At 44.8% G+C, this 12,349-nt stretch overlaps 1 protein-coding gene across 1 annotated transcript in view; it reads left to right on the plus strand.

Moving 5' to 3' along the window:
* Positions 1–12,349, plus strand: part of DCLK1 (doublecortin like kinase 1) — a 335,403-nt gene that overhangs the window by 265,167 nt on the left and 57,887 nt on the right. The window contains exons 7-8 of the mRNA XM_065901788.1: positions 3,259–3,346; positions 6,011–6,119. Coding sequence (XP_065757860.1) covers positions 3,259–3,346; positions 6,011–6,119 — 197 coding nt within the window. The remainder of the gene's footprint in view (positions 1–3,258; positions 3,347–6,010; positions 6,120–12,349) is intronic.

Consider the following 12,349-nt stretch of genomic DNA (forward strand, 5'->3'; position numbering starts at 1 on the left):
AGACTAGGATTATTGAAATTGAAAAAGAGAAGACACTATTGTAAAGTAATTAGCCTCCAACTAATAAAAATAATTGGGAAAAAAAAAGAGAAGACACAGAAGAGGTTCAGTGGCTCTTTGCACATTTTGGAAGCCTTGTCCTATCAGGAAATGCACTGTCCTGAGTGGCTCCAGAGGTGAGAGTTTAGAATGACAAATGGAAAAAGTAAAGGGCATCATTTGAACATAACTCACCTTATTAACAATTAGCAGGCTGCCTCAGGAAGTAATGGTTTCAGTACTGTAGCTGTTTGCTCAGAGGCCATTTGACCACGTGGCTGGGATTTTTATAGTGGGCATTTGGTCTCTCAATGGAAGTAGGGTAGAAGAGGTAATATTTAAGGTCCATTTCAGTCCCTGAAATTCTTTGAATCCATGAATGGCCATTGTCTTGGAAAGGTGTATAACGTTTAACCACCTTACTTCTTTGGGGAAAAGCAGAAGTAACGAGAAATTGAATACATTTATTTTACTGTATTTGAGCATAGAGAATGAAATGAGAACTTCACATTTTTAGAGTACCGTATTTGTAATTAAATGTTCTCTTACATTGTCTGTTACCTTCAGATAGCATGAAATTTGAAATGACCTGGAGTGCATTTTGAAAACTAAAGTTGAAAATAAGCAATTTTAAGCATAAACAGACTTGTGTTAACCATACTTTTTTTTTTTTTTAAACCAGAGCCTAAACCTTGAGGGGTTTTGCTCATAAGGCAGAGAAAAACCCAGCTGGCACTGTAGCAAGTGTTCAGGGCATCAGACAACTGGTGGCACTGTTGCAAACGTAATTCATTCGTTGATAAGGCAGTTTAGTGAATAATATCCTGCAAGTTTATTAAACATTACAGTTTAAAAGAATGTTTTCATATTATTTGGGTGAGTGTTCTGTGTTGAGTGTCTGGTGTTCTTATTAAAAGAACAAGATTTTGGAATTGAGTCCATAAGTTGTAGGCATCTTTGCTAGGAAATACGCTACTAATCTATTAATTTGAATGCTTGATTCTGAAAGAATGTGTCTTTGTATTCTAAAACACCATATGACGGGACAGCACCTGCCACCCCAAACCACAATGTGTCTGCATTATTAAACACCATTTGTGATGCTGCTGGAAGAAATTCAAGGATTGAAAGGCTCAGAAGAGAAAAGTCTACATTGTAAACATTTCTTTACTGTTTTTCTGCTTGGAACAGGATTATGTCTACAGCAAAAACAGTGACCCCGGGGATAAAAGATCTCCCTGTTCTGGAAAACACACACCTTCCCCTCAAATGTGGTAGCGCTAATGTTTCTTTTCTCCAGACCTTGATCTTGTAAATCTGCCTTGTTTCAACCTCCTATTCCAATACTATAAATACAAGGTTTTCACAAACAGACATTCATAAAAGAGCATGCTCAGAGGCTCATACATTCACAGTGCCTTCGACAGAGTTGGCTGTGGCTACAGTTAGCGTCACAGCCATCAGACAGGGTCACAATCTGAATCCCTCTTTCTGACCTGACCTAGGGCAAATGGGCGCTGCTGGCCACAAGGGGAGGTTGAGTGGCAGAGGATGGAAACAGCTCAAGTCACCAGGCTAGGCTAATGGATGGGGGATTCTTACAATACTGGAAAATAAAGGGCACACGACACAGACTACCACCAAACTTCTAGAATAATCACAAAACTTCTAGACTACCCACCAAACGTCTAGAGTAACCACCAAACTTCCAGAAAGCCTTACGAGGAAGCAGATGTGTCGCGGCTGTGAGTTTAGCTTTTGTCCCTTCTGGCAGCTGTCAACTTTGATGAACTTGTCGCATGGAACGTGGTCATCTTAGCACACCCCGGAATGCTGTGCAGTTGACCCGAATGGCCCCGCAGTGACTGAAGTAGCATCTGCCCAGTTATATTCATCCTTTGGGTAAAAACTGAAGTCTGAATTTCCTGTGCAAGGTGCTGTTGGGCCCAATGACTGTATGTAGAACTCTTCCGGCTTTGTGCACACTTAAGGCTAGATGGCATGGGGAGGAGGTTGAAGGGAGACAGGTAAGCAGAGGAAAAGTAGGTCAACATTGCTTCTCGCCACTTCTTCATTATTAATTCAACTACAGATTCTCTCTGCCTTCTCTCTGCTCCACAGACAACTGGCACCCTGAGCCAATGCCGCCCCCTCACCGCCTCCTGGCTCCCATCAGGCCAACCAAGTGGATAAACCCAGGGAAACAGAAGGAGGATCTTTTAGGACAAGCTGTGTTCATTATTTAGAAATAGCATCGATATGTGCAAATTGTTTTCTCAAGGAATAGATGCAGAGATGGAAAGATTCATTGTTAAAATACTGTCTCATGGCAGATCCCAGTATTAAATATTTGGTATTGTTTTGTCCTCAGAGCTTTATACCCTGTAAGGGCATAGCAACCCACTCCAGTATTCTTGCCTGGAGAATCCCATGGACAGAGGAGCCTGGTGGGCTACAGTCCATGGGGTCGCAAAGAGTCACACACGACTGAAGCGACTTAGCATACACACTGAGCTTTATAATACAGTTGTTACCCTATTTGCTCTCACGAATCTTGAGTCCAAATACACCCAAAATTTGAATTGCAAGGCTTAAGCTTTTTAGTTTCATCTTTGCCTCAGGAAGAAAAGTAATTATAATAAATAAACGTTTCTTGTTACGTAACATTTAACATATCAATAACTTGCTTAGTGCTTATGTCTTCATCACAAAGTGGAATTAACAAACCTACTCTTTAATCTTTCCCCAAGGATGTGGCAAAGCTGAATATTTTTTAAAAGGATATTCCATAAAAATCAAACTGAAGAAAAAATTTTTCTATGGTAAGAATTAAACAAAAAAAGAGATCAGAGTGACCACTTGTAAGAAGCCTGTTTGCAGATAGACTATGGAAGAGTGAGGTGAGACACCTCAAATCTGCCAAACCTAAACAGTGAGCAAAAGGATGCTAATTTTGAGAAAATGGAATGAAGGTCATGGAACGTCCAAATCGACAAGGATGAGCCTGGCACAGTTACCACCACCCGTCGTTGGTTAAGAAGCTGGTGGGGAGCGGTGGTCCCAGCTGAGTGGTCCGAGCACCTCCCTTTCTGGGCGTGGAGACCAGTCCCCTCCGTGGCAGCGGGCGCAGCTGCTGCCCGAGCCTCTGGGCTGGGCACAGCACCTGGAGACACGGGGCAGGATGGACAGTTTTTATTCTCTATTTCCGTTTTCCTCCAGAGCTCTCAGCACGGCGGCTCCTCCACTTCCCTCGCATCCACCAAAGTCTGCAGCTCAATGGACGAGAACGACGGACCCGGAGAAGGTGGTAAGCTTGGGACGTGGTGTCTGAGGAGAAGGCGTAGCTTGTACCCGGACGGAGAATGGGTTGGCTAAATTTAGTCCAGAAAGCTGACATTTCTCCAGCAGAATGACCCTGAAGCAGCTCAGGGTCATCGCAAGGGGGTAGGACTGAACGTGGTTCTCACCAGGGGTGGTATCTGCTCTCTGGGGCTGGGAAGAGGGAGTCAGCCAAATGTGGAGACCTTTCCTACCCTCCAAAGATGTAGGCATTCTTAGAAGGCCAGCTCTTGCCCTCCTTGCAGATAAAAGGGGCTAACTGTTGCCTTTGTTTTCCAAATTCGGTTCACTTCTGCAACAAGAGAGACCTGTTTACTCTCTCTGACTGAGATAGCCCTGCAGAGGCACTCAGACTTCAGTAAAGTCGAAATGCGAACATCTGTCTTTACAAAAAGACTGAATTGATGGCAAATGGCAAAAATATTCTTTGGACCTCCAGCGAATTCACTTTAGAAAGTGGTCGTGTGACTCGGGTTGTGGAATGGGTGTTTCCTGCTAACTCCTGGATTGTTTTGGATGAGCCTTTCCTGCCCTCTGCATCTTAGTTTTTCTTCTATGAAATGGAGATTGTATCCTAATACATGCCTGCTTCCTCCCTGGAGGTTATTATCAGGCTGAAATCAATTATGGGCAAGTATTTAGGAACTCAGGTATAAAACTGATACAATCATGCCACTGTTAGAGGTCCAGCACCCCTTATTTGTTTGAAGGGATAGGATTTAATTTTCCAGTAGAGTCCCACTTGGGGGAAACACTTCATTATGTTACATGAGATACATGACTGACCCAAGGATTATTTCCTGACTACCATGCAATATCAGACTTTTTTGGTATTTCCAGAAGGATGAAATCCAGCCATCCAGAAGTCTTCTTTTGTTCCAATGTGTTTTATTTATAATGAAACAAAAGGGTCCTTGACTAAGCCAGTGGCTAAGTCTTCTTAATCAGAGGCCTAAAAGATACGTTTTTACATAGTCAGGGGAAAAGAAACCAAGCCATGTGCTCCAGACGGGTGTCCCCTTCATGGAAACATAGAAGCATCTCCTTCCATTTCCCATATGAAACCGGACTTGCCTCCAACAGACAAGAATGGTTACTTTTATTATCCGTGCAGGAAAGAGCCTTAAGACCGTGTCATCCGAAGATGTTTTTTGTAAATTCGGGTGCTTTACAGTGGCTTTGAAACTTCTCCAACCATCTCCTATAATAACCATAGGCTAGACAAAAATCCCTAGGCTGCATCTTTCAGACGGAGGCAAAATGATGGCTTCTTTGGGGTGAGATGGAGCGGGGAGTGGAGGGAAGGCTCCAGCTCCCACTTTCTTCAGACACCTCTGAGATGGCTTCTAGTGGGTTAAAAGTAAAATGTCACCTTTAAAGAGGTGAAGAGGTTGCAAAAATGCCAAGGACAAAAGCAGCAGCAGCAAATGTCCTACATTTGTATAATACTTTTCAGAAATCTCATCCGTTCTAGCATCCAGAGTGGTGCAGGGTGGAGATGATCGCAAAAACAGAGTAAGTAAAGGTCCTATAGCAGATGCCTGCTGGTTGTGAGCTTCTATTGACCGTTCTCCAGCCCTGCAGACTAAACTCAATGAGAACACGAAAATCGCCCAGAAAGCCCTTTTGCCACCTAAGGTTTTAATTTTATTTTGAGAAGAAATGTTTAGTCTCGGTTTGTGATTAAAGGTCAGAAAAGGAGCACATTTAGAAAGCGCACTAGGCTTCCACCACATTTTGTATTCAGGTTGCCTGAGGGAAAAGCCAGGATTTATAACTTTAAAGCATGTAAATTTTAGAGCCCGGCTGTAAAAGGCTTTTTATACCCCTAAGATGTTAAAGGTTATCCACTATATTTATGTGACCTAAGTGTGGCTTATTTAGTTTTATGACCTTAGATATTTAAAGCATTATTAGGCATTTGTAAAATGTTTCAAAATGCATTTTAAGGGGGAAAATGCGTTGTGTTAGCGGCACTAACATAATTGAAACTACAAAACTGTTCTGTTCGCAGACATAATAGATACTGCAATTTTAACTCAACATCTGCCACGCAGGTTGCTGGTGAAAACATTTGTCCAAAATCTGCTCATTGATACTGGGGAGGGGTGGTGATCAGTGCTTAGTTCTAACATAAGGAATTTTACGGAGATCTCTATTTCAGGATGTAGTAAAGCTAAGTGTCCAAACAGCAGGCATTTTTCATGCTTGTACGGTGTCAAGTGGTCCAGAGTCCCTTACAAACTGCATTTTCCTCCCCACCTAGGAATGTCATATCTCTGAACACCATGGGTATTCATAAATGCTATTGATCAAATTGGCATGAAATGAAAAGCAAAACTTCCTCCTCAGACAACCCGCTTCAGCAGAAAGCATTAGCTGGTCTTACATAGGTGGGAGTGGACCCCGTAGATTTTACATTTCCTTTAGTTGATCATTTGTCTTAGTAGAAACAGTTGATTATACAATGTCAGAGAGGGGCTAGGGGTGGGAGACTAGCCTGCCTGTCCAGAAAATGACATATTGATTCTGAATCCGTGCCAGTCTATTAGATGATACTTCTAAACGTCTCCTATGCACAACATCTGTGTTCCCTTTTCTACCAATAAAAACATACTAATGATTCTTTCAGAAGTGTCGGAGGAAGGCTTCCAGATTCCAGCCACAATAACAGAACGATATAAAGTCGGAAGGACAATAGGAGATGGAAATTTTGCTGTTGTCAAGGAATGTGTAGAAAGGTGAGAAAGATATCATTTGCATTGAGCTTTAAAGGAAACACTTGGGGTTATGTTTTCCGAGATTGTGTCTTTATTTGCGGTCCGAGGCACATATGGAATAGGTTAATGTCTCAACTCCAGATGTTAAAAAAAATGTAAAAGAAAGAACAGCTCATCTAACAACAGATTTGAAAAATGTAGTGATTTCTGGGGACAATCTATAAATTAAGAGCTTTGATTTTTCTCTTTAATGTACTCAGCAAAATGTTGCCAGCTCTTTAAGGTAAGTCCTTTTATTTTGCTTAAAAAAAAAAGCTTAATAGTTTTTTCTACATTTTTGGGAGACATTTTGTAAATGTCAGAACATTCCTAGGTGTATTGATATATTTTTCATATGTATATGTCATAAAATTAAATATGAGAACTTCGAAAAGCTTCACAATGCAACTGTACTGATCCCCACAAAAAAATGGCATTTAATACATTAAAATGTTTTAAAATGAATGAGCCAGGTGCTCTTGTGGGCCAAAAGGGAGGGCTTAGAGTGAAAGGTTTATCCCTAGGATCTCAGTACGTAATTAAGGACAGTAGCAGGGGCTACTAGTTGGAGAAGTGACAAGTAATAGTTATAGCCCAGATTAAGGCCACCTCAAACCCTGAGCCCAGTGTTAGAGTTGGAATTTGTTATTTAAGGAGAACCCAACTGGCCAGCAGCTTCTTCTCAGGGCTGTTGAGCAGGGTATTGGAGAACTGGGGGCACCTGCCTCATTCCTTAAGGGAGCATGTCCACTGGCTTCCAGGGGCCGGCCGGGGTGAGCATCTCCCCCAATGCTCTTCCCTGACCACCCGCCCGAGTTCTCAACACGAAGGCGCTAAGCTCTGCCTCTATTTGAAGTAGATGCCTCGGACTAAAAGTTCTAACCCGCAGGATCCAGAACTTATTTTTCTGCAAGGCCTTTGACTTCAAAACAAAGATTCAAGTCACCTTTGAGCTGGACTTCTGCCTGGGCCTCAGACACGAGGGTCCTGAGTTTGGCCAGTGTCCACTGAATCGCTTCCCTTCACCCTCTGCCCGACTAAGGCAGTGGAGCCCCCGCTAGGCTCCCCTGGAGCAGTGGGTCTCACACTGTGCCCCTCCCAGCATACCAGCTGGACCAAGCCATTCCCGCGGAAATGGTCGCAGTCCCCTAGAGCAGCCAGTCTTTGGTGGGGAGAGGTATGAGTGATGGGCAGCTTGAGAAACGCCTTAGCTGACCCTGCCAGACCCTCTTCCCCCTCCTTCTCTCTGTCCCCAACTCCCACCACAATGCTGGACAGTTTGCTGCGTGACTGACCAACATAGAAAATGTCCCATTACTTTTCTGGACCTCACGCCTCCCCAAACAGGAGCAACCACTGTTGACTGAATGTAGACTATATACCGGGTCCTTCACTTAGGATATTTTATTGATGTATCATCATAATACCATGGCGTTGGAACTATTTCCATTTTATATAAAGAACGCCTAAAGGAGCTAAATGCCCAGGTCAGTAAGTGCTCAGATAGTTAAGTATTTCTATTTGGCAAGGCATGGATGCTAGTTCAGCTCCAAACCCCACACCACTGGACCACTCAGCTTCGCTGCCTCCTGCCTCCAACCAGGGCCAAAGTCACACACATCACATTTGTCCCTGTACAGAGAAGACAGAAGTGAAATCGGGAAAGCCATTCTCAAAGTAATGGGTGGAAGTGTGTGTGTGTATATAATTTTGTTTCTCATTTGTGCTTTTACTGATAGGAAACCCAACCCCTTTAAACATAATGCGTGCTGCAGCAGAAAATCCCGTGTCCAGTATCACGATGCTCATCCCCCGCGGGGGCCTGGTTCCCTGCCCGGGGCATCATCTGTTGAGTCTGGCATGTGCCTGTCCTCAGATCATGCTGGCATCTTAGTCCCGTGGTCCTGGTCTTCCTAGATAGAAATTTCTCATTTCTTCATCCCGGATTAATTTCTTTCTTTCTGGTTTAGATTGCATTCATTTTGCAGGAGTTCGCATCTTGGGTCTCCTTGTACGAGTCTTCAAGAGTCTAAGCACCAGGTTGCTCCCCGAAGTGTTAGTATTCAACTCCTGCTGAACCAGGACATATGGCAGCTGCCCCCCGTCCTCAGAAGTATCCCATAACAATCTTTTAATATTTTCCAGAGGTCCAGGAAAGTAAAAGGGGGCTAAGAATGTTTTGAGTGGCACACACTGCTTGTGTGGGGACATTCTGCCCTATTTGGAAGGATAGATGTGGATGAACAAGAGCAGGTCTACCCCTCCTGTTAATAGTGCCCTGTCACAGGGGAGGGTTTCCTGCAACAATGGATGCAGTGACATCGCATCCCTCCCCTGATTCTGTGTCAGCACATCCCACCCTAGGACCTGCCAGGTCCATTTCGGTTTCCGCCTGTCTCCCCGCAGCACCGTCTCCAGTGGCCTCGGGAGCCCTTAGGTGGACTTTAGAAGCTGTTTTCTGGAGTCTTTAGAGGCCTCAAAGAAAACTCATAAAGCTGAAGTGTGCTAAGAGGAGGTCCGAGGATGGATAGAGGGCTTGAGATGAGGTGCCCTTTGTCCCTGGCTTCCTGGCTCTGTGTGGATTAATTACCAGTCAAGCCACGGGTACCAGTGACGCGGTTGTGAGCAGGCATGGTATCTCGGGTGGCTCCCGGCCCTCCTTCCCACCTGACTGCTTGCATGTTTTGGCAGCACAAGATTCAACTCGGTTAAAACTGTAGCCGCTCATGATTCCCTCTCTCCCTGCTCCACCTGGAGATGCAAAGAACCACACATCGAGGGCTTCCCCAGTGGTCCAGTGGTTAAGGGTCTGCCCAGCAGTGCAGGGGACGCCAGTTCAATCCCTGGTCTGGGAGGATCCCACATGCCACGGAGTGGCTTAGGCCCGTGCACCCCAACTACTAAGCCAGTGCTTTGGAGCCCGCAAGCCACAACTACTGAAGCCCATGTGCCCAAAGCCCATGCTCTGCAACAAGAGAAGCCACCGCAATGAGAAGACCGCACACCACAACGAAGGGTGGCCCCTGCTCACTGCAACTAGAGAAGGCCTTTGAGTAGCACCGAAGATCCAGCACAGTCAAAAAAAAAAAATTAATAGGATAAAATAAAAGAACCACACGTCGAAAGCTTTGGCTCTGGCAATGGTGTGAGACAGGCCCAAACCCACAAGAACGAGCTGAGACTGCGGTATCAGTGACATGGTGCGTCCACCTAGAAGGGCCTCAGATGTTTGAAGAACCGTACAGCTATAATTGGAGGCATTTGCTTCTGAAGTGGGATTTGGAGGGTGACTCAGTGGGAAGGATTTTAAAGTGTCTCTCAGCTGACAGTGTTCTTTCCTCCCTAAGGATGCTGTGGCCCCTGATAGCCACAGGGCCCAAGTTCAAGTTCAAAATACAGCTCCACTCCGGAAATGGCTGACAAGACACGTCTGGGGTGCCTCCATTCTCTACTCACAGGGGAGGCTGAGATTTAACTTTGATTACTGGGTAAACAAAGGGTGCTGTGGGCTTACTCCTCAAGGAGACAGGGTCTCCTTGCCACCAGCCTCTGGAGTTCTCCCAGCTCCACCAATGTGTTTGGAGGCCCTGCCAGTTTAGGCCTCTGCTGGGCATTTCCGGGGCACAAAGAGAGTCATGACACCGCCACTCTGCTTGAGGACCTCACCCATAGGCAGAGGATCGCCATGATAATAAAGGCTGTGGCAGAGGAATGCCTGGGAAACTGCGTTTCCTCTTCCACATAATCTTCAGAAAAATCTTCAAAACAGAGCAAACGACAAAAATCCCTTTGGTCCAGAGCGCCCTTTTCATTAGCATTCTGCAGCCCTCCAGGGGTGAGGGAAGAAGGGGTGAGAAGACTGTCCTGGGGCCCGGAATCATTGCGCTAGACAGGATGGGTTCTCCAAACCATTGTCAGTGCAGCCCTGAAAGGCTAGATTTAGTTCCGATTTGTAAAGTTCAGACGTTTCTCCCTAGCAGTTGGAGCTCTGGCCTGGGGTCTAACTGAATAGGAACGTAACCTAACAAACTGAACTCTGGACAAGGAGGAAGACACAGCTCATCTCACTGCTGCTGCTTTGGCTGTGGCCTTTGAGGGTTCCGTGATTGCGTGAAAGGTCAAGGCTGTAATTTCAGGAACATACAAGGGAACGGCCTGGATGTTCCCCAGCAATCCAGGTGTCTTCTCTCCACCACACACCAAACTGCAGACTCCTTGAGGTCAAAGGCCAGGTCTCTTATCACCCGTGGAGCCGACAAAGAACCACGCTCCTGCTTACTGGATGCTGACATGGGCACAGCAGTCCTCTGAGTTTAGAGGATGGAGGAAGGCAGATACTTTGAGGTTTTATTTCTTGCCAAATATTTTCTTTTTACCAACTGAAAACAAGCCATAAAATGTTTATTCTTGTGGTGGACATTTAGTCCTAACACCTGTTTTTAGTCTTATAATCCAGATTCATCCTCTTTCCTTATAAACATGCATTTCTAGTAATTAAGGATTTTACTATGACTTTATAGTTCTATTCTCAAAGAATCCAGAAAAAAAAAAACTTGCAATATTAATTTTGGTGGTTCCTCCACAGGGCTGTTTGTCTGATACAAAATGTGGGTAAATCTGAGTGAGTGTTGACTCCTATTTTGTAAGATTCTGGGTAGTCAACCCACAAGATCCTCTTCCTCGGAAGCTATGGGCCGCTGCAGCCCAGGTTTGCTTGCATTTACCCCTCAGCTGTAGGCTCAGCATACAACCTGGTTGTCTGGTGTCCTGGAAGCCAACACACTCACTTATTTGCTGGGGATTCTGCTGCGTGTGTGTCTGTCTGCAGAGGAGGAGTCAGCCTGCCGGGGTCCCACTCCAGCTTTCTGTTCTGAGTACAGCAAAGCTTTACCGTTGCTCATTCCAGGGAAATGGAGGGTCAAGTGGTAACCGTAGGGAAGACACAGCCAAGAAATTCCTGCTTTTCTCACCAGCACCTTCCCATCCTGTGTGGAGGCGCTGTACACAAGCGTCAGCGCCGTCCTAGCTCTCTTGCCCTGCCCGGTACTGCTGGCTCTTGTCAGAGCTTTCAGTCCTGGAGTCCACATTCCCTGCAATCAGATGAAACATCCCAGACTAGATTGGAAACTGCTCATACATTCCAGTCTCAGATTTGCTTCATTATAACTTTGTGTGTGATTTGTGAAATGCAGGACCCAGAAACACTTCAGCTTTTAATTTTCCTCTTGATTAAATATTTTCATGTTTGCAGATGAAACTCTTCAGAAGCCTCTTAAAAAGAGCTGCTTAGAGAGTCCCTGCAATCCTTCTGTGATGTGAGTCTCCTGCATTGGCAGGCGGGTTTTTCACCACTGCTCCACCTGGGAAGCCTCTAGACTTTCTCATTAGATACAATTATAACAGTTTGGTCAATGTTTAATTTATTCTGCAAGCTAGTACCATGAAGGGTCCTGGAAGTGCAGTGGAAGAAGGAGTTTTAGAAGTAAATGACAGGAGGATTTCCCTGGTGGTCCAGTGGCTGAGACTCCAAGCTCCCAACACAGGCATCTGGGTTCGATCCCAGATGCCACAACTAAAGACCCCACATGCCACAACTAAGGCCTGGCACAGCCAAGTAAATAAATAAATAAATATTTTAAAAAGAGAAGCAAACAACATGAACGGTTTCTAAAATGCTTGAAACACATTGTTGCTATCTGGTCTCTTTATTTATAGGCACATCACTCTCCTGCTCTTACCATAACATACAACTAGGAAATTCCCCTTTGATTCTCCAAAGCGAAAATTTTAAAACCCTATTTTGAAGTTTTGTTCTTAATCAACTTCACTCCCTTTGTATTCATTTGTATCCCTAAAATTGGCCTTTATCTATAGGTAAGAAGCTAGACTCTGTTGGTTTCCCAACTAGATCTGAAGTAGAAATGATTGTGAAGTAGTGGTTCCTGATGATTGTTAAGTATGCATTGTGTCCTCTGACAGTAGACCGTCACTATTAGCACTTCAGTATCTTAGAAATGTTCACACAAGTTAGGAAGCTATTTAAAGGTTCAGTATGACTAAGCCATCCCTCCCACACCCACGATGGAGGACGGGCAGTGTTGGCTGGGCTATATGAGGAGCAGAGACCCCAAGAACTCAAGTTCTGATTTTAGCAATGCCAGGTGGCTTTGGGAACATGAGCTGTTTATAATTGTCACCTCCATTTCATTTCT

This window comes from Muntiacus reevesi, chromosome 11, assembly GCF_963930625.1.
Source record: "Muntiacus reevesi chromosome 11, mMunRee1.1, whole genome shotgun sequence".
Taxonomy (NCBI): Eukaryota; Metazoa; Chordata; class Mammalia; order Artiodactyla; family Cervidae; genus Muntiacus; species Muntiacus reevesi.